Source organism: Trichomonas vaginalis, chromosome V (genome assembly GCF_026262505.1).
Source record: "Trichomonas vaginalis G3 chromosome V, whole genome shotgun sequence".
Taxonomy (NCBI): domain Eukaryota; phylum Parabasalia; order Trichomonadida; family Trichomonadidae; genus Trichomonas; species Trichomonas vaginalis.
The window spans coordinates 1,868,787-1,895,469 of record NC_067207.1 but is presented as its reverse complement, the minus strand read 5'-3'; the positions used below and the strand labels follow the sequence as shown (position 1 = coordinate 1,895,469).

The 26,683-nt window shown below is 33.8% G+C and overlaps 15 protein-coding genes and 2 pseudogenes across 17 annotated transcripts, besides 1 other annotated feature; 8 read left to right on the top strand and 9 right to left on the bottom strand.

The window, feature by feature from the left end:
- Positions 1-33: 33 nt before the first annotated feature.
- Positions 34-4,444, bottom strand: TVAGG3_0263480 (heat shock protein 26 family; the record flags this gene model as incomplete). The annotated part of the gene is made up of 1 exon (XM_001583015.1): positions 49-4,434. One exon carries the CDS (start codon positions 4,432-4,434, stop codon positions 49-51), a length of 4,386 nt encoding a protein of 1,461 aa, XP_001583065.1.
- Positions 4,445-8,210: 3,766 nt separating this feature from the next.
- Positions 8,211-9,928, top strand: TVAGG3_0263470 (annotated as a pseudogene). Its single transcript has one exon. A coding segment is annotated over exon 1 (1,718 nt).
- A 659-nt stretch (positions 9,929-10,587) lies between these two features.
- Positions 10,588-10,863, top strand: TVAGG3_0263460 (protein of unknown function, DUF4106 family; the record flags this gene model as incomplete). Its single annotated transcript, XM_051228414.1, has 1 exon — positions 10,588-10,863. The coding sequence occupies one exon, from the start codon at positions 10,588-10,590 to the stop codon at positions 10,861-10,863; it is 276 nt and encodes a 91-aa protein (XP_051098144.1).
- A 93-nt stretch (positions 10,864-10,956) lies between these two features.
- Positions 10,957-11,409, top strand: TVAGG3_0263450 (protein of unknown function, DUF4106 family; the record flags this gene model as incomplete). The annotated part of the gene is made up of 1 exon (XM_051228413.1): positions 10,957-11,409. One exon carries the CDS (start codon positions 10,957-10,959, stop codon positions 11,407-11,409), a length of 453 nt encoding a protein of 150 aa, XP_051098143.1.
- An 86-nt stretch (positions 11,410-11,495) lies between these two features.
- Positions 11,496-26,683: part of a mobile genetic element that runs on past the window's edge.
- TVAGG3_0263440 (protein of unknown function, DUF4106 family) lies at positions 12,339-12,969 on the top strand (the record flags this gene model as incomplete). Its single annotated transcript, XM_051228412.1, has 1 exon — positions 12,339-12,969. A coding segment is annotated over one exon (631 nt), but the record flags the coding sequence as incomplete, so codon positions are not given.
- Positions 14,295-14,774, top strand: TVAGG3_0263430 (uncharacterized protein; the record flags this gene model as incomplete). The annotated part of the gene is made up of 1 exon (XM_051228411.1): positions 14,295-14,774. The coding sequence occupies one exon, from the start codon at positions 14,295-14,297 to the stop codon at positions 14,772-14,774; it is 480 nt and encodes a 159-aa protein (XP_051098141.1).
- On the top strand, positions 14,805-15,429 carry TVAGG3_0263420 (uncharacterized protein; the record flags this gene model as incomplete). Its single annotated transcript, XM_051228410.1, has 1 exon — positions 14,805-15,429. A coding segment is annotated over one exon (625 nt), but the record flags the coding sequence as incomplete, so codon positions are not given.
- On the top strand, positions 15,456-16,040 carry TVAGG3_0263410 (Poxvirus D5 protein-like family; the record flags this gene model as incomplete). The annotated part of the gene is made up of 1 exon (XM_051228409.1): positions 15,456-16,040. The coding sequence occupies one exon, from the start codon at positions 15,456-15,458 to the stop codon at positions 16,038-16,040; it is 585 nt and encodes a 194-aa protein (XP_051098139.1).
- On the top strand, positions 17,041-17,874 carry TVAGG3_0263400 (protein of unknown function, DUF4106 family; the record flags this gene model as incomplete). The annotated part of the gene is made up of 1 exon (XM_051228408.1): positions 17,041-17,874. A coding segment is annotated over one exon (834 nt), but the record flags the coding sequence as incomplete, so codon positions are not given.
- TVAGG3_0263390 (uncharacterized protein) lies at positions 17,892-18,305 on the bottom strand (the record flags this gene model as incomplete). Its single annotated transcript, XM_051228407.1, has 1 exon — positions 17,892-18,305. One exon carries the CDS (start codon positions 18,303-18,305, stop codon positions 17,892-17,894), a length of 414 nt encoding a protein of 137 aa, XP_051098137.1.
- TVAGG3_0263380 (KilA, N-terminal/APSES-type HTH, DNA-binding family) lies at positions 18,338-19,144 on the bottom strand (the record flags this gene model as incomplete). The annotated part of the gene is made up of 1 exon (XM_051228406.1): positions 18,338-19,144. The coding sequence occupies one exon, from the start codon at positions 19,142-19,144 to the stop codon at positions 18,338-18,340; it is 807 nt and encodes a 268-aa protein (XP_051098136.1).
- TVAGG3_0263370 (organellar and viral DNA polymerase type B) lies at positions 20,397-21,311 on the bottom strand (the record flags this gene model as incomplete). The annotated part of the gene is made up of 1 exon (XM_051228405.1): positions 20,397-21,311. The coding sequence occupies one exon, from the start codon at positions 21,309-21,311 to the stop codon at positions 20,397-20,399; it is 915 nt and encodes a 304-aa protein (XP_051098135.1).
- On the bottom strand, positions 21,631-22,293 carry TVAGG3_0263360 (uncharacterized protein; the record flags this gene model as incomplete). Its single annotated transcript, XM_051228404.1, has 1 exon — positions 21,631-22,293. The coding sequence occupies one exon, from the start codon at positions 22,291-22,293 to the stop codon at positions 21,631-21,633; it is 663 nt and encodes a 220-aa protein (XP_051098134.1).
- TVAGG3_0263350 (His-Me finger endonucleases family) lies at positions 22,902-23,486 on the bottom strand (the record flags this gene model as incomplete). The annotated part of the gene is made up of 1 exon (XM_051228403.1): positions 22,902-23,486. One exon carries the CDS (start codon positions 23,484-23,486, stop codon positions 22,902-22,904), a length of 585 nt encoding a protein of 194 aa, XP_051098133.1.
- Positions 23,533-24,113, bottom strand: TVAGG3_0263340 (annotated as a pseudogene). Its single transcript has one exon. A coding segment is annotated over exon 1 (581 nt).
- On the bottom strand, positions 24,132-24,287 carry TVAGG3_0263330 (uncharacterized protein; the record flags this gene model as incomplete). The annotated part of the gene is made up of 1 exon (XM_051228402.1): positions 24,132-24,287. The coding sequence occupies one exon, from the start codon at positions 24,285-24,287 to the stop codon at positions 24,132-24,134; it is 156 nt and encodes a 51-aa protein (XP_051098132.1).
- TVAGG3_0263320 (uncharacterized protein) lies at positions 24,307-24,708 on the bottom strand (the record flags this gene model as incomplete). Its single annotated transcript, XM_051228401.1, has 1 exon — positions 24,307-24,708. One exon carries the CDS (start codon positions 24,706-24,708, stop codon positions 24,307-24,309), a length of 402 nt encoding a protein of 133 aa, XP_051098131.1.

The window sequence follows — 26,683 nt, the reverse complement described above, 5'->3', positions numbered from 1 at the left end:
TTTTTAATTTTTCTAAAATATTTATAACAAAATTTATTTATATTTACTTTATGCTAAAGCAGCAATTCTTTTTGGTTTTTCTTCGGCTTCTTCTTCCTCTTCAGGAACTTGATCTTCATTATTTTGATTTTCGACTTCTTCTTCAACTTCTTTCTCTTCTGTCTTTGGTTTCTCTTCATTTGAATTTGCTTCAACTTCAGGATATTCCATCTGTTGTTGATTTTCTTCTGTTTGTTGATTTTGTTCAGTTGGTTTTTGTTGTTCAACTTCATTAGAAACTACTTCATTTTGTTGTTGATTTTCTTCTTTCTTTTGCTGTTCAACATTTTCATTATCTTCAGAAGATTTTTGTTCATTAACAACTTCTTCTTTCTTCTCTTCTTTTTGTTCGACATTTTCAACTTGTTTTTGATCTGCGTTTTCTGCTGATTTTTGTTCAACAATTTCAGTTGATTTTTGTTTATCACTTTCTTCTTTTTGTTCAATTAATACATCTTTCTTTTCTTCTTTTTGTTGAACATTTTCAGTTGATTTTTGTTGAATTTCTTCTTCATCTTTAGTCATCAAAGCCAATCTCAAAGCCTGTTTCAAGTCAGTTCTTCTTACAACCAAATTCAGAGCTTCTTTATGAGCTTTTAGTTTCAAATTCTGTTCAGCCAACATAATTGTTGCAGCGACATTTCCTTCGAATCTAGATCTCTTGTAAATTCCGTAAAGAGCAGCCACAACTTCGTGGAAAGGTCCAAATGGAATGAAACTCTGCGAAATCATTGCAGTTGCGTAAACAGCAGGGAAGTTTGCAGTCAAAAACATTGCCCACAATTCTACAGCTCTTGGAGTCATTCTTTGGAAATCATTTCTCAAGAAATTACTCATGCATTGCGAAACAATTGTTTGCTGCTTAATAATATCTTCTCCTCTTATTGCCTCTTGCAAGAAAAAGAGTCCGTAATTCAACATTCCGTTCATTGCAAAAAGAGAACAACCGAAACTGAAAACAACTTTATATTGTTGCGAATCTCTTGGAAATGTCGAAATAAAACTCGGATACAAAGTGGAATAAGAAGGATGATGAGGATTTGCAGGATCAACCGGCATTATCAGTTTGGCAATTATCTGTTTGCATTCAGGCAAATCAATTCTATGAATCATTTTTGTCAAAAATCTGACATTTTCAGAATACAAAATTGGATTAAATGTTTTCTCCAAAATGAACTGAGAATGAACTAAACTTGGAAGTAATAAATCATTTGACTGTTGTGTCTTATTTGACAATGCTGTTTGGCCGGCCAATCTCAAACCGTTTATCATTAAAGAAGGAATTCTGGAGTTCAACACGTATTTGACTCTTTCTGTGATCTGAGGAAGGTATTCCGTTGGCAATCTTCTGTTCAAACAAATTAATAATATATATGTAGAATAATCTGAAAAAGTGACGGTTCTTAAAAGTGACATACATAATTTGTACAATTCATCGTTATTCAGTTTGAAAACCAATGCCAAAATGACTCTAGAAGCTTCTCCGACAGGTGGATTCATCGCATGATAAATGTCTAAAAATTGGTCGGCGGTTTCTATCGGAATTTCATTTGATTGTTGAATAATCGTCGCCAATAACCTTAAACCAATTATTAATCTTTTTGGTTTGTTTGCTTCGAAGCAGAGTCTTATTGCCAGAGCCATTAGTCTTGTTGTATCAAACCTGACGTTTTGAATTGCGACCAAAACATTCATAATTTGTTTTTTCTTGATTTTGTCAGAATTTAACAATTTTTCGAGTTCTTTCGATCCATGTTTTCTCAAACTCATCAATGCGGCTTCCTTCCACTCTGTCTGGACAAGATCAAGTGGGTTCTTAAGACGTTCCGGTTTGTGTTTAGACACCCATTTAGAAACAGTTTCTTTCATTGAATCAGGAATTTTGACATCAACGTATTCGCAACCGAAACCATCCAATTTTCTCATTGCCATGTTCATGTCTGTTTCGCTTTCACTGAATGCGGCTCTGACAAACTCTTGGAGAGCTGTTTCTTGGTCAGATATCTCAATTTTCTGGAGAATTTTCGGTTGTTCGACCAAATTTTGTCTTTTTATTGGCGGAATTGATTTCAAGTTCTTTACTGCTTCAGGAGCAACGGATTCGAATGCGTCTAACACATTGGCGAACTGTGTATTCAACTGAGCAAGGAAATTAGTTTGATTGATTATATCACAATTTTTGACAAATTCACAAACATCTGAAAAACTGTCATAAAAAAGTGACAAAAGGAACAAAGCGAAATTTGACGCTACAGGAATAGGAATTTGTATTTTGTTTCTCATCATGTGTTGTACATTTGAATGAACAATTTTTGTCAGTTCTGCGTATTTTGGATCTGTTGACAGTTTCCTGTCTTTTAGAAAGATAATACACATTGCTTCATAAACATAAGGAGAAGAAATTCTGGAAATAGGAGCATAGAATTGGTTTAAGAACGCGTTCTTCGGCTTAGGAGGTAATTCTTGCCAATACTTCGCAAGAAATGAGAAAAACTCCGATGGGAAATACTGTGGACTTGTAAACATTTCTATGATAATTCTTTCAGTACCAAAAATATTGTAATTCGAGTTATAAAAGAATTTCATGGCATTCAATGCAGGACGAATTATTTTGTCGGGTTTTCTGCCTAATGTTATGTCAGTGTCATAGTTTTCTATAGCATTTGCGGCGATTTGATGTAATTTTGCTTGTAATTCGTCCGAAATCATGGGCAAAGTAGTGTCTCTAGCACCAGTGATGGTTCGGATGTATCCAAGTTCTAAACCAAATGCTAAAACTAATGCCATTCGACGTTGGACTTTGAATAATGAGAGACAAGTGAAAATTTCACTCATTATATAAGCGGAATCGGTATAGAACTCGAGAGCTTCTAATAATATGGCTGCTGCTGTGGTACTGCGCTCTCCTAACTTAGGTTCAGCGATTAATAATTTCTTCAATACATGTGCACCGCGAAGTGTTGAGAAACTATCGAAAACATCCATCCTATCGAGTATTGCATCCATCAGATAGTCCATATTCAGTGGAGAAACAATCTTTGTGAGGGTTTTGATCACTTGTTTTGATAATTTATCTGATTTGTCAAAACAGAAATCGGCAACCCGTTTACAAATGTCCCTGATCATACATTTAGGGATCAAAGTGAAGTCAAGTCTCTCAATTGCGGACAATATGTCAATACCATGCATCCAAGAAGAGACAGGACCCAATAGAGCTCTCTGTAATAATGGTAGATTGAAGGTTATCCTGTTAATGAAGTAGCCAAGGCTTTGTGTAGCTTCTGTTGCGATAAATCCGTTTTCGCTTTGGATATATTTTTCGAAAATCTGCATGATTGGTATCACATCTGGACATTCTGCAACAATTGAGGCTTGTCTGGCCAATGATTTCAACTTCGCCGCAATAATTTGATTCGAATCTCCTTCTTGAGGGAGAAGATACCCTATTGGCAGCGGCAATGTGTAGAAAGAAGGACTATCCATATATAATTCCGTATTAATTAAGGCAGAATCTGTTGATTTATCGTTAGAAATCTTAATTTCCAAATATTGATCTTTTTTCTCAACTTTTACCTCATAAGAAGGTGTAGATAAGCCGAGAATCTGTAATGCGCTGTCAATGGCAGATGGAGAAGTATTCTGCTGGAAATTCAACATTTCAATCGCGGCAGAAGCGGCAGGATAAAGATCTACGGAGTGTTCTGTACCAATAACGCTAATTATGTATGAAATCAATGGTAAGTGATGCGATAACTCTGATTCTACGAATAATTTTTCGAAAGTATATTTCAAAAACTTTTCTGGTTTACGGGAAATGATAGCAACAATCGACGAAGATATATGCTGGTTCGCATAATTTGCTATTTTGTATATGAATGTACGCAATAATCGCTTGAAAAACTTATCAGGAAGTGGACCTAAGTTTTTAATGATCCTCGCTATGTTTTCTGATGGCATATTGTCGATATTGGCGAATTGGTCGAGAACAGGAACTGTTTCAACAAAATCGGCCAGTGACTTTGGGCTCATATGATGAGAAAGTATCATAAACATTGAGACAAGGAATGCAGATCTGTTAGGATTCTTGTTACCAAGGTAGAAAAGCTCTGCGAATGCCTTAGTAAATCCAGCTGAGTATTCAGGAAGGATATTGAATAAAAATGCACCGCATGCCTTTAAAGTTGCCGATTTTATCTCTGTGTATTTTGAATCACAGTGTGCGTACAATGCAGTGGTAACAACAGCGAAGAGTTTTGCACGATTTACATCATCTACTGAAACTAAATTATACTTAACATCAAATCTAATAATACGGAGAACCTCAAGTATGTTCTCCGGTGATGTGTTGGGATCCGAAATGGATCTAACTCGATTGAGCACACCTATAATATCCATTTCACTTATGTAGATCTGAAAATTTTGTGGGGGAAGTTCAAAATTTCGCTGTGTATTCTGATCCATAAATAGAAAGATAAGAACTAAACTATTTTCAATTGTGTGAGCTAAGAACATTTTGAATATACAATTGATTTCTCTCTAATTTTGAAATTTGGAATTTTGGAAAATATCAGATTTTTACCTTATATTTCTTGATTTTTAAATCAATTTTTGGAACAAATGATTATTTTCTTATAGCAGATTAGTTATATCAGGGGTAGTTATGAATAATGAAAAAAATAATCGTCTTTCGACGAAAAATGAAAATAATCGTCAAAATCACGACGATAGAGGGTGAGATTTCCAAATATTGGTTTTTACAAGGAATGAATATATCCTCAGATCAGAACTCATCTAGGATGAGGTATTTATTAAGTTTGTTCATAGATGTATTTCTTATATAAAATCATAATTATGAGATATATGTGATAGATCTATTATTGTTTGGAATCTTACAAAACTCATTATATAAGTTGTATTTCTATATCAGAAAATCCAATAATATAGTAAGATATCTATTTTTCAAATAATTTTCATTAAGAAGAAGTGTAAATAGAATGCGAGCATCATAATCTTAAACTACATATGAAAGATAAATATATTGTTATGAAAAAAAGGTTGAAAAATGAAATCAAAAATATAAATAAATTTTTATTCATAAAAAGTTAAGAAAGTATAAGGAGGATATTTCTTGCCCATGGTGATGACATATGTCATTGATGTAAGTATGTTTTCGACTAAATTCATAATCAAAATTTGTGTAAGTCACATTTTTTAAAGTAAGTGATTGTGGAAATGATTCTCCAGTATAAGATGAGTATTAAATTGCTTGAGATTTAGAATAATTTTAAATCAAATATACGATTTGTGAAAAAGCCTTTACATGCGAGTTATGCTTGTAGATCTGAGTTTTAAGCATTTTTGTATAACTAATTTCGTGAAAAATTCGATTTTCGAAAAAAAATATTATTTAAATTATCGTAATGGTTGGATTTTAAGTGTAGGATTCGCGCTTCATTAAGTTTGTAATTATGTGGCGGATGATTTATGAGTTTGTATGCTTAAAAAAAAAATCGTTTCTAAGTCAGAGATATGTATTACAATGGATTAACCAAGAGTGGGCATTGAATATATTTTGCATTGCATTAATATTTAATGCATATATCCCCGTCTTTGGAAATCAATGAATACGTTAGAAACCTGAAACGAGATATAATGGATAAATATGAATAAAAATCAGTATTTATTGATGATGTAAAAGCAAAATCTATCAGTGATATTTGCTATTTTCATAAAAGTGTAGAGAATATTGCATAATATTTTCTTTTTATCTAAAAATAAGAGAAACGGTGATTAAATCGGCATAAAAAGAGAATTCTATGTGTTATAAAATGAAAATGGCGATGATAATTTTCCAAAATTTTTTCAAAAAATAAAATAACAATTAAAAATCACACAAAAAATTCTTCAAAATTGAATTTTCGAATTTATTTTGGAATTTTATAGAACGTTGATTAGAATTATTTTTTAATGTTAATACATATACTCCCGAAATTAATTAGAAAACTGATTAAATTTCGAAATAAAATTTGATAAAAAATAGTATTTAAGAGATAACAACTAGCCAAACTAATGACAAATTGATAGTAGTAACTGTATTCTCTAATGAATTAATCAGATATTCTGCACAATTTTGGGAGTATTTCAAATGACTACCAATTTGAATGTCAATTCAGACCAAAATAGTTCTTTTTTATCGAATTCTTACTTAATTGATGAAATGTACTTTTATATTAACCATATTCGGATAAATTGTTAAAATATTAAATCTATTAGCTTCAGAATTCAAACATATATATGGTAAATAGAACCACACAAGAAAAGAAACATGTTTCAGATACATTTTATTTATTCTTTTCTCAATATTTAAATTTTCTGATTAAATGTCTTTTTTTCTATATTTGATGAAACCATTACTTATTATATCTTTTATAAATGCAAAAGGTAATAGTATTTTAATGAATTGCTATGAATTTTTTTACAAATTTTTAATCTTATGTGAATATAGCACATAAATATCAATAAATGATATTTCACATCATGGAAATGATAATTGCGCCTTTAAAAATAGATATTTTATTCATTTGATATCAAATTATTGTATTTCATGGCATTATCACAATTTCACATTGAATTTGATAGTTCCTATATCTGCTAAAAAAAGAATATAGATTGGCACAAAAAACACGCTGTTTAATTTTTTTACAAATCAATTGGAATTGTTGATACATTTTCACACAATAACACAGTTATATTCATATTGTCCACATATGAAACTATCTTGCACATTACTTATTTATGTCCAAATACTAGGATATCATATTAAATCTTTTATTTAATATAACAAAAAAACACAAGATAGTACTTTGACTATATGAATGAATTACCCATCCAATACTTTAATTGTTCCTAAAGGAACATTGCAAAAAATTTAACTCTATTATTGATTTTCCTGCGTTTCAAGCTCTATCGTCGTGATTTTGACGATTATTTTCATTTTTCGTCGAAAGACGATTATTTTTTTCATTATTCATAACTGCCCGTTATATCAGAGTTCTGAACTGATTTTTTACGGGCGAGCAGCTATCCCAAAATGAGATAAAACATTCTACATTTGGTTGAAAAAAAAAAAAAAAAAAAAAAAAAAAAAAAAAAAAAAAGGTAGTGGGGCTTCCAGGCACTTCGTGCCTTCTAGCCCTGAAGATGTTTAGTATAAATGAAGTTTTTATTCGGAGGGCTTCCAGCCCTAAGAATTTTTCCCAAGACCCAAGAGGAGGACCGAACCCCAGCCGACCAGCCGTTGACTTTTTTGTCATGATTTCATCGTAAATGTTTTGTCATGATTTCATCGTAAATGTTTTGTCAAGACTTCTTCGTAATGAGCGTAAATGACCCAAAAATAATGTTTATGTTAGAATGTTAGATCTAACACGTTTTCTAACATGTTTTCTAACATCGTAGAAAACTCATGATTTCTTCGTAAATGTTTTGTCGAAACTTCTTCATCGTAAATGTTTTGTCATGATTTCTTCGTAAATGTTTTGTCGAAACTTCTTCATCGTAAATGTTTTGTCATGAATTTCTTCGTAAATGTTTTGTCGAAACTTCTTCATCGTAAATGTTTTGTCATGAATTTCATCGTAAATGTTTTGTCAAGACTTCATCGTAAATGTTTTGTCAAGACTTCTTCGTAAATGTTTTGTCAAACATGAACGTAAATGTTTTGTCAAGACTTCTTCGTAATGAGCGTAAATGACCCAAAAATATATTTTATGTTAGAATGTTAGATCTAACACGTTTTCTAACATGTTTTCTAACATCGTAGAAAACTCATGATTTCTTCGTAAATGTTTTGTCGAAACTTCTTCATCGTATATGTTTTGTCAAGACTTCTTCGTAATGAGCGTAAAGGACCCAAAAATATAATTTAGGGTAGAAGGTTAGATCTAACATTCTAACATAAACATTATTTTTTGGTGTAAATTTCATGATTTTCAAGAGTTTTCTACGATGTTAGAAAACATGTTAGAAAACATGTTAGATCTAACATTCTAACATAAAATATATTTTTGGTGTAAATTTCATGAAAATTCAAGAGGGTAGAAAACTCATGATTTCATCGTACATGTTTTGTCATGACTTCTTCATCGTAAATGTTTTTTACTTCACTTAAAATGCCACGTAAGCTACGTAAGAATATACGTAAGAGGAAGAGAGCATTGAAACATCCAATAGTAAGACTAACACCACAACAACAGTTGCAACAACAAATTATGAATGACCCCACTATGTTGCAACAAATGTCAAGCAACCCTATGCTTTTAAACCGAGTTATTGGTGCACAGAGTGGAGGTTTAAGAGCGGCACTTTTAGCGAAAATGGCAGGCTATGGTGGAGCTGCAGACGGAACAGCCTATAACCCTCAAAGTCAAATGAATTTGAGTTCACTCAAAAATCAAATAGCAGATGTCAAAAAGTCAAACATAGACATACAGAAAAAATAAGTGAAAACGAAAGAAACTAGAATATGACAGACACACAAAGAAACTCAATGAGTTAAACGTAGAGAAAAAGAAGAAAGAAGAACAACTGAAAGAACTAAGTACAGAGGAATATGCGAAAAAAGTGTCAGAAAAAGCAGCAGAAGTAGCAAAAATGGAACAAGATGTCATAAATTTGAAAAACCATACTACTCGATATAAAGTACTGAAAGATGAAGAGATAAAACAAAAAGCCCTGAAGACATATATGGATAGCGATGAGTATAAAAAAGAAGTTGAAGCAAATGTAAAGGCAGAAAAACTTTTACAGTTGCAAAACCAAACCGTACAGTATGAAAACTTAGCACAAGAAAGTAAAAATAACGACGCAGCCATGCAAAAGGCAATGAAAAGCGCAGAATATATAAAAGCTAACAATGACTGGGTAGATGCCCAAGCCAACGCTAAAGCAGCCCAACTCATAGGGTCAATAAGGACAAAAATACAAGCGGATGAAGATAGTTCAAATGAAGCTTTAACAAATGCTGACTTTAAGAACGCTTTCGAAGCTCTTCATAGTAAGGTGAAACAAGTGAACGATTTCTCATCTGGAAAGAAACTGAAGTCTGAAGGTTTCGACAACGAGTTAAGAGAAGTAGCACAAAATATGACGAAAATAACAGATGCAGCAACGAGACAGGCAGTTCAAAGTGCCTATGACGCCGTTAGAGCAACTGTTGTGAAAAGTCAAGAAAAAGAGTTACAACAGACCAAAACAGACCTAGTAAATGCTTTCTTAAGAACGAAAAGTCAGGTAGGACATTACGCTGCAGATGGAACATATGTGCCAGCTGGTGGAACTTATATACCACCAAACCCTCCAAGAGAAGCACCTGCACCAGGACTACCTAAAACATTTACATCGTCACATGGACATAGACACAGGCATGCACCAAAACCAACACAACAACCAACACAACAACCAGCACAACAACCAACACAACAACCAGCACAGCAACCAACAGTTCAAAACCCTGCACAACAACAACCACAAACAGAGCAAGGACATAAAAGAAGTAGAGAACAAGGAAACCAAGAATTCTTAAAAATGCTTAAAGAAGAGTGTGGTTTCCCAGATACTGTTGACTTTAGTGACAGATATAAAGAAGCTATTAGAAAGTTCAAGGATGGAAATACTGACCCGAACCTATTTAGCTTTATGGCTCAGCACCAAAACGGATATAATCTCAAACCTGGAAAATACAAGCTCGCTAAGGGATATGATTTAATAGCATATCATCCAAATGACATGGATGAATTTACTCCGAGATATTTGATGTCAGAGCTAAATGACAATTCAACTTTCGTCATGAAACGCGTAAAAAATAGAGACGGAACGAAAGAACAAAAGCTTATGAATGCGGATGACGTAGATAGGGAAATTGTTGAAAACGGTCTCGGAATATATGAAATGCCAGCAGATGAGGTACAAGAAACTCCACAGGAAGAAGTTCAGATACAACCAGACATGGAAGAAATAGTTCAGCAACAACAGCTAGAAGAGCCTGAAGGAAACGAACAAGTCCTTCCTTTGGAAACTAACCTCACAGAACTAGATGAAGATTTGGAACAGCCGAAAAATCTTGACCCTCAACAAGAGTATGCGGAGAATATGGAATATTTCCAAGAGTCTAAAAAAAATTCGGCTGACATAGTAGAAGAATATCGAAAAATGTTTGCCGACATACAAAAGACTCCAACATCAGATGAAAATATCCAGCATAGAATGGAAGAACTGAAAAAAAATGTACACAAATACAACAACCCTTTTTACTTACGAGCATTTAACGTTCAATCTTCGGATGAACTCGGTGAAAATAAAAGGTTAAATTTCAAGAAAACATATAGAAATGAAACATTGTTTAAAGTTCATTCAGAACCTAACCAAGATGGAAACAAACCTACTTTTGTTTCTGCAGACGATGGAACTACAATGAGATGGGGTCATAAAGCTAATCCAGATAGGTGGTTCATAAACTTACAACCACAATTCCAAGAAGTTGTAGACGCAATGGAAGTCAATGGTGAACCAGATATAGCTGGTATTTTCAGCGCGGCTTTAATGCCATTGAAAGATATGAAAGATGCAGATATTTTGAACCAGTATGAAATGAACATGGCTGATGGAAATATAACACCTGACGTTCTAGAACATTTATCTCAAAGAACTACACAGAACCATAGAGATGGTATATTTGGTGAAGAGTTTAGAAAGAAGTTAGGGAGGGAGAAGGAAGAGAACCTATTGTACATGACCTTGCAAATGAAAGTTTACAAAATGTCATAAAAACTTACTTTGCAGACAATGAAATGAGAAGGGATGAATATTTAAGAAAACTCAAATGGACAGTACCAAATGAAATGTTAGTATTGAAAAAACATGTTCCTTGACAAAATAAAACCAACTACAGAAATAAACGACGCAAGACTGAAAGATTGGGTAAAAGCTTTCCCATTCACAAAAGATATTGTTGGTAACATGGAAAGAAAACCAGAATGGCTACAAAAACATATATTTGGAAACGAGCATATTCCATATGGACAGGCACTGTTTGAAGAGCTTGAACCAGAAACTCAGGACAGAGTCATGCAAACAATAAGCGACGACTCAAATACAAACTATGACAAACTCTTTCTAGGATATAGGTTACCTGAGATGGGCGACCAGAGCCCAAAGGCAAAAAGGACATGGGAAATTTGCAACATACTAGATGAACATAATGCAAAGATGCAACAACTTCAAGCAGAGGGCAATGAAGGAAAAAGAAGAGTTAAAAACTCAGTCAGGAAGAAAGTAAAGCTTGGTCCACGTGGGTTCTATTATGACATATAAATCCAACTATTCTATATTTTTACTCATATGAAATGTACGCCGCTCAGAATATAACGCCAACAGTTTTGGATGCCATGAATGGAAATGTTTCCGAATGGTATAACGAATGCGACAATGCCATTAGAAGGTCAGAAATAGTTCCTGGAACTTACGAATATACAACTGCTGTTTCTTATGGAAACGTAGGTGAGTTTGGAGAAGGTTCTTCAACAACAGTAGATATTGCTTGCGACAGGTTTCATATAATTTCTATTGACAACTCTTTCTTATACGTGGAACAAGACATTGAAATAAAACCTTCTGCCAAGTTGTCTGACAAGAAAGGTTGCAATGGAATTTTCTATGTCGGATACCAATATGCTCCAGAAGTTTTCATGGGATATAAGATATATTCTAACTCTGACTTAGTTCAAACAGTAACATGGGCAAACTATGAATGGTTCGCTTTGAGAAACTCAGTACAACCACAAGCTAGAGAACAAACAGACCAGTATGCAACTATTGAGAAAATAAGAAGACTTGACCCTAACGTTCCAGGAGTTTATGTTAACCTTTCTGGACAAACTGCAGCAGCAGTAACCAAAGTAAAACTGAAACTTAGAGTTCCTTTGTCATCTTTCCTCATCTTCAGGTTTTTAAGATACTTGCCAAACTGGGCAGGAAAAATTTCTATCGAACTTACTCCAAGCAAAAATAACTTAGTCATTGCACCAACACAAGACCCATTCACTCTTACAGACGTAAAGGGAGCAAATCAAACGTCATTCGCCGAATTTTGCAAAGACAAAGTTGACTTAGACTTTGGTTTCTCAAACCTCAACACTGAAGTAAACTACTACTTCAATGCTGCTGGAACTGCTTGGGACCCAGTTAAGTTCACATGCGAAAAGTTTGAATGCAAGAGAATAGAAAGCAGACTTGCAGTCTATATGTTGGACCCAGATATTTCAAATGCTTTAGCTGCCAAATATATTGCAGTTCCACTTATGTTCCCTATACACCAAATATCTGTCAAAGACTTTGCAGGTGAAGTTGGAAACCAAAGTGCTGACCCAGGTGCAAGAACAGATATTGCTTTAACAACTGCAATGAAACATGCAGATACTATGTTTGTACTGTTCAGACGAACTATAAATGACTATTCTTGTTTCTACAACCCTGGTATTAAATATCATATAAACATAGATGGCAAATACTATCCAAGAGAAGAATATTCTACAGTTGAGGATATGAGGTCATACAACTTGACATTAGATGCTATGAACTTTAACAACAACTTCACAACAACCATTAACCCTGAAATGCAAAGTTCTATTATGCCATATGTGAAAGTATGGACTCATACAGGAGGTCAAAAAACTCAATATACAAATGGAGACCGTTCAAACTTTTGGCTTGGCATTCCATTTGCTGACTCAGAAGACTTTATGGGTGGTATTTCAACTGTTGGTACAGTTCAAATACAATATACTGGTGACAGAGACGGTCCAGATGAACTGAGAGCAAAGAAGTTTACAAAACCAATAGCACTTTTCACGGAAGATGCTCTTTTGAAAATTCGTTCGATGAAACCTGCTGGGGCTCCTCAGATTGGTATAACGACAGCTTCCATCGAGCAGATTTTGGCAGCAGGTCAGTAAGTTGTTCTTGAACTGACTTCTCTCCGTCAAATATTGACAGTACGCCAGTCTTAACATAGTATTGTATTAAAAACTTTCCTTTAGAAATATCTGTAAGTTTTGTTGTTATATTTTTGTCTGCTTCAAGAACTTTCACCATCTCGGTTATACCAACTTTCTTTGCTTTATGAAAATATTTTGGTTCAGCAAAGACTGCTATTCTATAACATTTTCCATTGTTTGTGTAAAGAACTACTCTGTCAATGAACTTGTATTGTTTGTGTGTGTAAACTTTGTTCTGCTTCAATTCGAAGAGATACTCAAATACGTCCATCTTTTTATTCTAAGTAAAATGTCATTTCCGAAAAAATAGAAGCGTGAGTGTTTCAAAAGGTTTAATGGCGGTGGCAGATGTGAAGTTAAATTCACCAACTCAAACAAACAGTCAAAGTGTTGTTGTCAATGTCAAAGAAAGAGATGTTGAAGTGGGGAAACCATACGAAGACCAAGATGGTATAACAATAGTTCCTGTAAAAGAACAACCAACATACCCTGAAGTTAGCAGAGACTTAAGTTCTGTTGCAGATATTCGAAATGACTACCAACAACTTAAAGACAAACTGAAAACTCAGGAGAAGATTTGTCAAGCTTTGGGTATAATGTTAAACTTGGTCGAGCACAACCCTGTAAAAGTGAACTCATATGTCATCGCACCTCATGAAGTTTTTGAAAGAACTATTGAAACTTTTGACAGAGGCAGACGATATAAACATCAAAGAAATAGAACCCGACATTGCTTGCTGTGGTGTTTCATATAATGTCATTGACAAGATATACGTTATGAAAGGAGGTGAGACGTTGAACTTAAAATATAGTTTCCAGACGTCATAAAAATATTTGACGACCACAACATTTCATTAAAATTTATTTGCTAAGTAAATGGCAGAAGACATAGTGGTTTATACTATTACGACTAAAAACCCTGAGTCATATAATTCTATAACAACAAACTTACAAAGTCCTCAAGGACGGTATTGTAAACTAACCTTAAACACAATGACGACTAAAGCCTGTTTTGCTCTTTTGACACCAGAAGACTTTGTTGTTGTGAATGGTAAAAAATACTTCTTTGAAGATACTTACTCAGATATACCACCAACAGGTTTTGTTGACTTATTTAATACTTTAAGGACGGATGTAACATGTGCTGCAACTAGAGCAGGTTTCATTATGTTTGGATGTCCGACTGAGTTTACTATAAACGATATGAGCTATAATACAAAACTTATATCTGGTTTTTACTACCAACAGTTTCCTATAACAGGAAAAGGTGTCATACAAGGTCTATCTGTTCCATTGACTTTAAGCACACCTATTTTATATATTGTTTCAAACTTAGGTTCAAAGTGCTATTCGAATGTCGACAGAAACTACTATGACCAAAAGATACTCATGCGTATAAACAACACTTTCTCTGCTGGTTTGCCTATTGTTCATTCGAATGCAGAGTTTTCAGCTTTAGTAAACTCAAACACTTTAGCAAACATAAACTTAACCTTAGTTGACGCAAACTTTGTTCCTGTAAAACTTTTATGTCCTATGTATTTGTCAATGACGGCAGAAAGTTTCGAATTGGAAGATGCAACTGGTGAAAGTATTGTACTACAAGAACAACTTCAACAACAAATAGCTCAAGAACAACAAATGGAACAAATGGAACAAATGCAACAACAAAGTCAAGAATAAAAAAATAATATTTTTTTTATTTTTATAAAAATGTACAGAATAGATGTTTCAGATTTTTATGACTTCCAAACATTCAGAAATATGTGTCCATTTCGAGACTATAACAAAGCAGTCGAGAATTTGAAACGTTTAGTCATTTATGTCGACTCTGCCCCAGAATGTTATGTTATGAAAGAATGGGATGTAGTCTTTAACAAACCAAGAGCAACCATAGTTTCAGAACAAGAATGTAGACAGAAACTTAAGAAAATAAAAGTCGTACAAGTTGGTATGAAGATGTTAGATGCTTGGGATATCTTATTGTCAAAGTTAGAAGATTTTTCAGTTCGTGGTATAAAGTTTTATACACCATCTCCAAACTTCTATTCTATCTTCACTGGATATAAATACGAACAAGTAGAATGGAAAGAAAATGTTATAGAAGCTTGGTTAGACCATGTCAAAGAAATTATATGCAATGGAAACGAAAGAGTCTATGAGTATATCTTATGTTGGTTTGCAAACATCTTACAACATCCAAGTGCTAAAAATGAAACTGCTCTCATCATAATTGGAAAACAAGGAACAGGTAAGAACACTTTCTTTACAGATATTTTGTGCAAACTGTTAGAGGGCTATTCGAACCCGAATATGACAAACTTAGAAAACATCTGCGGTAAATTTAACTCTTCAATTGAGAATATGAAACTTATAGTTTGCAATGAACTTCAAAGTATAGATACAACAAAAGTTTTGAACTCAGATGCTTTGAAGAGTCTTATAACAGACAAAGTTGGAGTTGTTGAAAGAAAGTATAAAGACCAAAGAGTTTGTGAAAATGTTGCAAACTTCATTATGGTTTCAAACAATGTTGTTCCGATGAAGTTAGAAAGTTCTGACAGAAGATATGTAGTTGTCAGAACGTCAGATTCTCATATGCAAGATACAGAATATTTTGACGACTTAGCAGAAACTTTGACACCTAACTTTTACAACCACTTGTTCTCATATTTCATGACATTAGATATTTCTAACTTCAATCCAAGACAAATTCCACATACCGAAGAAAGACAAACGTTGTTAGAAGCAAACAAGAGTGTATATGAACTGTTTATAGATGAGACTAACTTTGAGTGTTTAGATGAAAGGTCATTGTACGATTCATATAAACAATATTGTCAAGAATATGGTTATATGGCAGCGTCTAAACGAACATTCTTGGCAAATGTCAAAAATCTTTTAGATGTTCAGAACGGCGTATATACAAAGAAAAATTTTTCTGAGTAAATTTTAAAAAAAAATATTTTTTTATCCGATAGAAAAGATGACGAAATATATTTCAGTCAACAAGTACATGTCAGGACTTAAAGAAGAACTAGACCCATTCGCTTATTTGAATGTTTACTTCTACCATTTTGAAAAGTTACATTTGACAAAGTTTGGAACATCGAACCAGTTAAGTTTGCTATTGTGACTAAAAATGGTGCGAAATTTGAAGACTTAGACATAGAAGGTTTGTTAGCAGTCAAAGAAAATTTTGACAGAAGGTTCTCAAACCTTAAAGAAGGCAAAGCATACAAACTTGTTATACCTTATGAACCAAAGAAAGCAGACGACTATGAATATTATGAGTCTAAGATAGTTGAAGTTCAAGGTAAATTGGGTAAAAAGATTTTAGAGTCTAAACCAGTGTTTGCTCCTAAAGAGGAAGAGAACATTGACATTGACCCAGAAATGTTCTAAAAATAAAATTTTATTTTTACATGTCAAATTTCTTTTCTCTGGTTCAGGTTCTTTCTTCTCTTCTTCTACTTTCTTTTCTTTCTTTTCTCTCTTCTTCTTCTTCTTCTCTGGTGGAGTTATGTCAAACTTCTCAGAACCATATTTATGTAAAAGTTCTTTGTCCTTTAATAGCTCATCTATTCTGTTTTCTATTTCATCTTCAAGAACAGCGCATGTGTCTTCTTTGCATTCTAAGAACTTTTGTTGGACTTCATCTTTCCAATCGGCGTCATCTCTGTCAACAAGTCTGTCATTGACAAATTTTAAGACTTCTCTGCTAATGTTTTATGGTTCTTGTCATATTCCCAGAAACAGAACTTTAGAACAAATTCCCTTTCTTGTTTACACTATGTAAGATTTTATGGTCGACAGATGTTTTGCTGTCGAAAAGCTTGTCTCGAATATAGATAGCGAAATCGCTAGACATTTTCTAAAAGATAAAAATTTTAATTTTTCTAAAAATATGTTAGAAAAAAAGTTTGCTGACATTGACAAGAAATTTGAGAATGTTTTAAACAAGAACAAGAGGAAGTTAGAAAATGCTCAGATAAAACCTATACATGACAAGTTCTTATTTGCTCAGAATGGTATAACAGGTCTAATCGCACCACCTGGGTCGGGTAAGACTTTCACTTATCTTAAAATGGCTGCACAACAACAAGAACTAGATGAGAAGAACCCATTCTATGAGTTAGTTGTTATTTGTAGTACTTCTGGTCAATTTGACCAGACCGTCAATTCGTTCAAAGATATTATAAAAAAGTCTAAGTTAGTATGTATAAAGGATACTGAGTTGTTAGATTGGATAAAGAAGTACCAAAGAAGAGTTTTGAAGTATAATGCTATAAATGAGTATATAAATTCTAAGTTTAAAGACCCAAATGAGGAAATGCAGAGAATATTAGAGAAGAAACACTTCAGAAACAAACAGAAAGAGATAGAATACATTTCGAAGAAATTGCAATCTTACGATTGGAAAACGTACCCTCATAGATGTCTTCTTATCTTAGATGACTTTGCTTCTCATCCTTTGTTAAAGAACAGAGAACAAGATATGTGTCGAATTCTTAAGAAGCTCAGACACTTTAACATCTCAGTTGTCATTTGTGTACAGACAGCAAAGAGTTTAAGTAAGGATGTTAAAAGAATACTTACTGATATCATACTTTTCCCTGGATTGTCCGAAGACGATTTCATGGAACTTATGAAAGAGTCCATGGCAGGTAAGTTTGACAGACATGAACTATGGGAGAAGTACAAAGTCATACAAGACCCTCATACTTCTTTCAGAATTCATATCTACGCGAACAAAGTTCAAATTGTAAAAAGTCAAGCTTGAAAAATAAATGTTTAGTCTTAGTAAGTCTGTTGTGGTGCTGGGGCTGTCGGTTCTTCTGGCTTTGGAAGGCATTCAGGAAGAGGAACGTCAGTCATCCGTTTGTGTCCTGTCGGAAGGAAGAACTTTTCCTGTTGGAAGGAAAAACTTTTTCTGTCGTTCGACCAAAAAGTTCTCAATTTTCGAAAATTTGAATGGTTTACGGACGAACAACAGGAAATTTTTTTCCAGTTGTCAGGAAATTTTTTTCCAGTTGTCGGGAAATTTTTTTCCAGTTGGAAGGAAGGACTTGGAATGTCGGAAGGAAGAACTTGGAATGTCGGAAGGAAGGACTCGGAATGTCGGAAGGAAGAACTTGGAATGTCGGAAGGAAGAACTTGGAATGTCGGAAGGATTTGACAAGACAATTTACCTAATTTACCTACCTGAGCCATTTGAAGTCAAGCGTAAAAATAAAGAGTGCAATTTACTCTACTTGTTTGAAGTTGTCAAAATACTCTGTTATTTTTTCCTTTAACAATGGCAAATCTTCTTTGAAGGTAAGAATTGTACAACCTTTCATATCATAGTGTGTTTGAGGTAACGTATCTTGAACTATTTGTTTCACATCTTCATTCGGTGTCATTGAAATCGGTAAGTTTTCGCGATAGAACCAATTTCTGTCAGATTTGTAAATCTTAGCAAGGTCGTAAAAGCTTTTGTTGTTTCTTCTGACTAAATGCAACATAACCATATCTCTGTCTTCTTCATTTTCCATCTCTTCAGTATAAATCATATACTTATAGTTCTTTTCCTTTCCTTTTGGTACCGAACGTGGTATTCTTTTCTGTATGGTTTTGTCTTTTGCTTCAAGCTTGTTCTCTAGCTCTTCACGTTCTTGTCTATGAATTTCATCTAACATCATGAAAATATAACAAGCATAGCGAGGTGAAGCCCACATTGCAACAGCATTTACAAGAAGTCTATGTACATAATATCCTTTCAAATCATTTGGCAAATTTTTACGATTTTCGTACGGAATCTCGTCCCTCGGTTTTCCGAGGGACGCAAACATATGAGGAAATTCTTCTAAAAGTTCTTTTGTCTGTTGGTTTTCAAACCAATGGTATGCTTGCTTTGTAGAACGAAGAGCATTCAAAATACTTTGCATCTGGTACATATCGTCTTTGACCGAACGAATGAGACGTAACTGTTTGTTAAACTGTATGTACTCATATTCTTCACTTATGGCTTCATGGACTATAACTGTTGTTGTGTTCTCTGTTGTTGACATATCTGTCTTTACATACAAAATAAAAAAATAAATAAAAATAAAACTAACTTTATTTTTTCTATCTTTCACAAAAGACCAAAAATAAACGCTTTACATGTATTTTTCAGCAACTTCGTCAAATAATTTTATAGCTTTATCTATCTCATCCACTTCAAACGTTTCTTTACCTTTCGTGGGAGCACCATACATTTTCTCAAACTTTTCAAGCAGTTCTGTTTCTGCAGCTCTCATATCGTTAACAAACACAACCTTAACTCTATTGACTGTAGAGTCATATCTTTTAGTTATATTAAATGTTCTTCCTATCTTATATCTCTTTGTATTGAAGTCTTTCGGTTTCTGAACGATGTAAAGTAAGCCTTCACTGCAACGTTCCGTATCGAATGAACCATATGTTATGAAATTATATCCAACAACTGGGTCTAACCAGAACAAAACTACTGGTATAAGACTTTTGTCTATAAGATATGCTGTAGTTCCATAGAATCTTACCGATATCATAAGCTCAGGATTTCTTGTCAAAATTTTCTGACTAGAAGCAGTTCTAACCCAGTCGTGGGATGTTTTCTTTCCAAATGGAGATATAATGTCTGACAAAGAATATTTATTGTATTTCTTTGAGTATCTTACGTTTAAATCACCTATTCTAACCAATTTAGTGTTATTGTCTATCTTTTTAACTGTTTCAAACTCAGTGTTTGTCATTTCCTGTTCTTACATACAAAATAAAAAAAAATATTTTAAAAAAACTAGTGTTAATTTTATTTTTTCTATCTTGTATAAAAGATATGATTTCATAGAGTTTTTTTACGAAGTGTCAAAGTTCTCTTCGTAAAAATATAACAGTTATATAATGAAATTTGGTCATTTTTTCACGATTTTCGTACGGAATCTCTATCCTCGGTTTTTCGAGGGTAGCAAACATATGAGGAAATTCATGAAATTTGGTCATTTTTTTCAGCAAAAATATATTTTATGTTAGAATGTTAGATCTAACATGTTTTCTAACATGTTTTCTAACATGGTCTAAAACATACAAAACTCATGAAATTTCAAGACTTCTTCGTACATGTTTTGTCATGATTTCATCGTATATGTTTTGTCAAGACTTCTTCGTATATGTTTTGTCAAGACTTCTTCGTATATGTTTTGTCAAGACTTCTTCGTAATGAGCGTAAATGACCAAAAAATAATGTTTATGTTAGAATGTTAGATCTAACATGTTTTCTAACATGTTTTCTAACATAACTATTTACAAGCGTTTTACATGGTATATGTTGCGATGGTTCATGACTCTAAACAATTTCGTGGCTTCAATTTCTTCTGTCAGTACATCGAATGTTTTAACGATACCGAAAGTTTCTTTATACTTCTTCTTGACGTCAGATAGAAGGAAATCGTCAGCTGTTGGATAGTTTTTGTTTAGAAATGTCAACATGTCCATTTTATCTTCTGCTGGTTTCTCTGCTTCTTTCTTTAAATCTGCATAGTCGTTTCGCATACGTTCTATCTCTTTGACGGAGTAGTTATATTTCCTCATTGCTGCTTTACATTTAGAACATTGTGGGTTCATTTTTGCGTTATATTCTGAAACCTTACCTGCTAAAACAACCAAGGCGTCAATGGTTTTCTTCATCTCGAACATAGCGGGTTTTATTTGTTCGTTCCATACCTTACCCCTACTATCTTTATCTCTTATTTCCCAAACACATTTTGCAACTAACGAAACAAAGTTGTCGTAGGTCTTAAACTCCCCAGATTTGTATATGTCAGAGATGTTCTTATATACCATGTCGCAATCTTTGTCCATAACCTTATGGTTGCAATGAAAACCAAGGAATTCATAATTTACCTTTCGTATGAACTTCTTTATTTCTACTGAGTCAGTCAGTCCGACTTCTATTTCATCGAATTCTGGAATAGTGAGTTTTTGTTGTTGGATTTCAGGAAGTTTAGGTAAATGGTCAATAATGTCCTGCATTTCATAAAGATACTGTTCATTTGTTTCATCTTTCGCACTACAGTCTAAATTACTTGTTAAAAGTTCTTGCTTTATCTTCTGGATTTTTGTTTCGAAAGTATATGAAGAAGGAATGAAGCTTTTCATCTCTACTAACATTGAAGTTGGGTTCATAACTAGCGAGTTTGGTGCTGTAGTTGCTAACATGTTCTTACAATAAAAATAAAAAATAAAACTAATTTTATTTTTTATTTCGGGAAAATTCATGAAAATTCAAGAGTTTTAGACCATGTTAGAAAACGTGTTAGAAAACATGTTAGATCTAACATTCTAACATAAATTATATTTTTGGGTCATTTACGCTCATTCCGATGAAGAAGTCTTGACAAAACATTTATGAAGAAGTCTTGACAAAACATTTACGAAGAAGTCATGAAAATTCAAGAGGGTAGAAAAGAGGTTAGAAAACATGTTAGATCTAACATTCTAACATAAACATTATTTTTGTCGAAAAAAAATGGTTCATTTACTCACAATATTTTTGTACAAAACGACCCCAAACTTTTAACTTCTTTTCTGCAGCTTCTAATGTTATCTTAGCGAGTTCATATTCTCTAAATTCTCTCTTTAAATCTTCTTGTTCCCATTGGTCTAGTTCGTATGGAGAATCTCTATAACCAGAACATATCTCACGTTCATGTTCTATTTGTTTTTCATGCATTTTTCTAACTTCTTCTTCAAACAAAGGTTTTGCATTCTCTACTGTATCTTCAAGTTCTTCTTCATCTAACTTCTCATGAACTTTCTTGTCTATGGAGTCCATAATTTTTCCAACTGCTATACAATATTTTGGAGAAGCCCACATTGCAATATAGTTTACGAGTCTTGGGTCTACATACATTCCTCTAACCTGTTTGATTTCATCCGGAATTCCTGCATTAACATTGTATAAAAAGCAACCCGCGGAATTCCGCGGGGTGGTATATTCTTCACAAAATGCCTTAAAATACTCTTCCCAGGACTTATTTTCCAACAACCTTCTAAAGTCTTTCCTAAACTGCTGACACATCTTTGTTGCATTTATATAACCATCCTTGTCTCTACGTAAGACTTCAATACCGTTGTAAGTGCCTTTTGTGAATGTTTCGCCATTAGATTTGTTCGTGAACGTTTTTGCTTCGACTGTCATACTGTTCTTACAATAAAAATAAAAAATATTTTTGGCTTAACCGTCGGACATTCGTTTGTGGCTTAACCGTCGGACCACAACGATAAAAATCTCGACAAAACATATACGATGAAGAAGTCTTGACAAAACATTTACGATGAAGTCTTAACAAAAAATATACGATGAAATCTATTTCCTGTGTTGTTGTCAAAATGTCATGTTGTCACACTTTTTCAGAGAAGTTAAAATGACCGAGTGACCGAGTGACCGAGTGACCTGGTCGCCTAAAATATATTTTTTTCTATCTTAAGGAAATTCATGACAAATTCAACGGGTGAACTTTGTATAAAAAGCAACCCGCTGTTTTCCGCGGGTTGGTATATTCTTCACAAAATGCTTGTTTTGAGGTCGAGCCACTTTTGGCTCCACCTCTTTTTTCAACCAAAAACTCATTTTTGTCGAATTCAGCACTTTTCCGTAGTTGTATATGAAAGACAATTCGGGATGAAATTTCTTCATCTGATATTGTCCTACCAGCATTTGTAAAGATATAGTCTAACGGTTTTGTATCTGCTACTTTTGTTCTTTGTTTTTCAACCTGAAGCATTTAATATATGTAAAAAAATGTTTTAAAATGGTATGCCATATAGCTTCTTGAATTTGTTAAGATGTATTTGAACGTATTTTCCATCTGTATCTCTAGCGTTTACATGAGCATAGCCCGCCTTAGTAAAACATACTTGTAATTTCCTATAGTTTACGCCGGTATAAAAGTAGAAAGAGTCTTGTTCTTCGCTATAGTAGTAAAACTCAAACGTATGCTCGCCATAGTCTGTAATTTCAATTGCTTCATCTTCTAGTTCGTCGACAAATTCGAATACAATATCTCGAAATTTGCCTATGTTCTTATTGTTTTCAGAACAAGTGACCCAACGCAAGTTTTCAAGTCTATTGTCGTTTCTTATATGGTTTATATGGTCTACAAAAGGTAAATTGTTAGGGTTCGGTATAAAATGAGTTGCAATGACAACATGTTTAAAATAGTTTTTTCCACTCATCTTCATATTAGCATATCCGTCATTTCGCTCCCATCCGCTTAAAACTCTTTTTGTCTTTTTGTTTCTGACTTCAAATGACTCACAACAGTGAATTTCATATTTCTCATCTAACAAACAAGTTTCCCAACGGTCTGTTCCAACAAACTCAGCGTACATTTCAAATAAAATAAAAAAATATTTTTTTTGAAAAATGTTTTTTCCTTTACTTAACATAACCACCAGCTACCATAAGTCTTTGACGCCAACCCATACCAGCTAATGAAGGTTGACTTTTAGTATTGAAACTAACTTTGGTTTTGGTTTATCTTCAGTTTTTGGTTTTTCTTCTTCTATCGGTTTTTCGTCACTTTTCGGTTCCTCTGACTTTACCTCACTTGCAGGTATGGTTGTGTCGTCAACATCTTCGTAAATATCATATGCCATTTGTTTTTGTTTTCCTTTCAACTTTTTGTGTTTGTTGTAAAGTTTAGAATATTTCGACTCTAAGTCAATGAGATGTTCTATAATGAACTGTTGGTCGGTGAAGTAAACTTTTCCATCTGTTGTCTCGAAAGCTCCTTCAGACTTCAATATTTTATTTGTGAGAGTCTGTTTCTTTTTTGAGATACTAGCCGTTCCATTTCTATGAAAAGTGACTTTGTAGTTAGGGTTTGTATTTCCAGACCTGGCACTTTCTATTATTGAATTTTTCTCTTCATCTGTAAGTTCTTTGACAGGTTTTGACAATGGTTCTGAACTTTTTGTTTGTGGTGTCAAATCTACCGTTTCAACTTCTTCGGTCATTTCATCTCATAAAAAATTTTAGTTTGGTTTGTTTTCAACTGGTTGTTGTTGTTTTTTAAGTCGGTCTAAAACTTCTTGAGGTATAGGAAGAACTTGACAAACACGTGGTTGTGTAACTGCTGGAAGCCGACAAATCCATCTTGAGCCCATTTGTCTCAATGCTGTATTGTTCATTTCATCTCAGTAAAAAATTTTACATTCCCCAAGTTTGAGGCGGTTGAGGTTGGTTATTGTTTACCCACTGTTGTGCATGGTTATATCCTCTGTTAAAGAATCTTTCACCTTGGTCCATATAGTGTCCTGCTTGGTTATAGTAGTCATTTGCTTTGTTATAATAGTTTCCTGCTTGTCTTCCTACATTGTCCATCCATCCTTGAACTTTTCCTCTTGTTTCAGGATTTGGAATAAGATTTGCTGCATCTCGTGCTACCTCCCAACCTTTCTGTACAGTTTGTATAATAGGTTGTGCTTTCTCTTTCAGTATACCTAATGTACTCAAAATCTTCCTTCCAATTCCAAATGCACCTCTGGCTATTGTTCCCACTGCGGGTAAAAATCTAGATGCAACTCCTGCTAACGCGCCAAATAAACCCATTTCTTATAGGGTAAAAATGACGAATCCAAACAAGGACCCCTATGTTTCTAAAGCGACAAAGAAAGCACTCATGATAAAAAATCTTTAGTTCAACACCAAATGCTTGGTTTATGGATATCTTGGAAACATTCCGAGGTATAGAGAAGACGGACCACCATACTGGCTAATATTTGTTGGTCAAAACACAAGATACTGTGAAGCCATTACCATTATGGTCCAAAAATATTTTAGATGTGAAAACTGCTTTGACAATATTCGTTGACAAATACCATCCAACAAAACTGACATCTGACTGTGAAAGTTCTTTCAAATCAGACGATATTAAAAACTATCTGCGTTCAAAAAATGTAAACCAATATTTCATTGTCGACCAAAACCATTCTGCTCTTGGTGTCATTGACAGTTGTATAAAAATCTTAAGAGACTTAAATCAACCACAAGGTGGTGAGGTAGATGAAATGTCATATGACGACAAATACAGACATTTCTCCATGGCAAAGATGAACAAGTTTTAAATATTTACAATAGCCGTAAACAAAAAGGTTTGGGAAACCACTCCCCCGAAGAAATGAAAAACAACCCCGACTTAGAGAAAGACTATATATTTAATAGTTTAGTCAAAAGAGACAAACAAGAAAGAATGCCAGGCTTCAAACTTAAGAAAGGTGACAAAGTAAAAATAGAAATACCTAAACGCGACCCATATGAAAATACTATTGACTATGACAACAATGGGAACTCGACAGGTACTCGCATTCGTGTTCGTAAAAATAGAAGAAAGTATACAAGAGAATATTATGAAGTTTTAGGCAAACATGGCAAAATGTACAGACTGCAAGCAGAAGATAAAACGACTATTGTCAGACCTCGTTTCAAACTTGTCAAAGTTCAAGGTGGTATACTTTCAAAGACAGTTCCTAACAAATATAAGACAACTCCTGACGAATATGCTAAAGAAGTTGAAAATGACGACTAAGCAATTCTATACCATGCGTAAACTGTCATGTAAGGTGGCATGTAGTCTTTACTTTGTCCCGTTGTTTGTGTATATCCTGTAACGCGATGTGTATGGTTCCATCTCCCTGAGTGTCACTCCAGTAACAATTTATAGCAAACTGAACGTCGTCTTTAACATCATATCCTTTACCTTTTTTCAAGGCGTGCCAATCCCAAAATTTATGCTTATGCCAAACCTGCTTGAGATGTACTTAAATCTATGTAGTGACTGTGCGCAGGTAAGTTTTCACCTGAAATCGTTTTACTTCCACCTGTTTCCTTTGAAGAGTTTGCACAATACAAAAAACCTGTCGACTATTTGAGTCCAAGTTCAAAACCCAGAACTGTTTCTGGTCTGGTAGAGTTCATTGACGTATAAATAGAGCCTATAGGATATAATGTTTGAAGCATTTCTGTCTTTAATGTTTGAAGCTCTGTTTTGTCTGCTTTCTTGTCATATAAATCTTGAGCAGTGAATTTAATATTATGTTCATCCTTCATGACATAAACATCTTTACATCTAATGTTTTTCTCATCGTCGTTATGTCGTCATCCGATGTTAAACCTTGTGGAAAGTTAGGAGGTTTACAATATAATACATCCCCACCAGTTTCTTCAACCGTTCCTTCAATACTTTCTATAGCAACAGTTGTAAAACTTGTATGTGTATGGTTCTTATCTGCTTTCTTCTCTAACTCATCGTTAACATAAGTTTTATCTGCTTTAAGGTCTAAACATCCTGAAAACCCATCCTGATCGGCTTTAACTTTAAAAGTCTTCGATGTCCATTCATGGTACCAGTCAACCCTTTCTATAATTTCTTTATCTTTTTCGTTAACATATTCCTTATCTGCTTTCTTCTCTAACGCACTAGCCATAAGTCCCTTATCTACCTTATTTTCAAGGCTAACGTTTAAGTCTGTTATTTCAGATATAGAATGTGTATGAGTTCTTCTTTTAGAATATTCGTTTTTCAGCT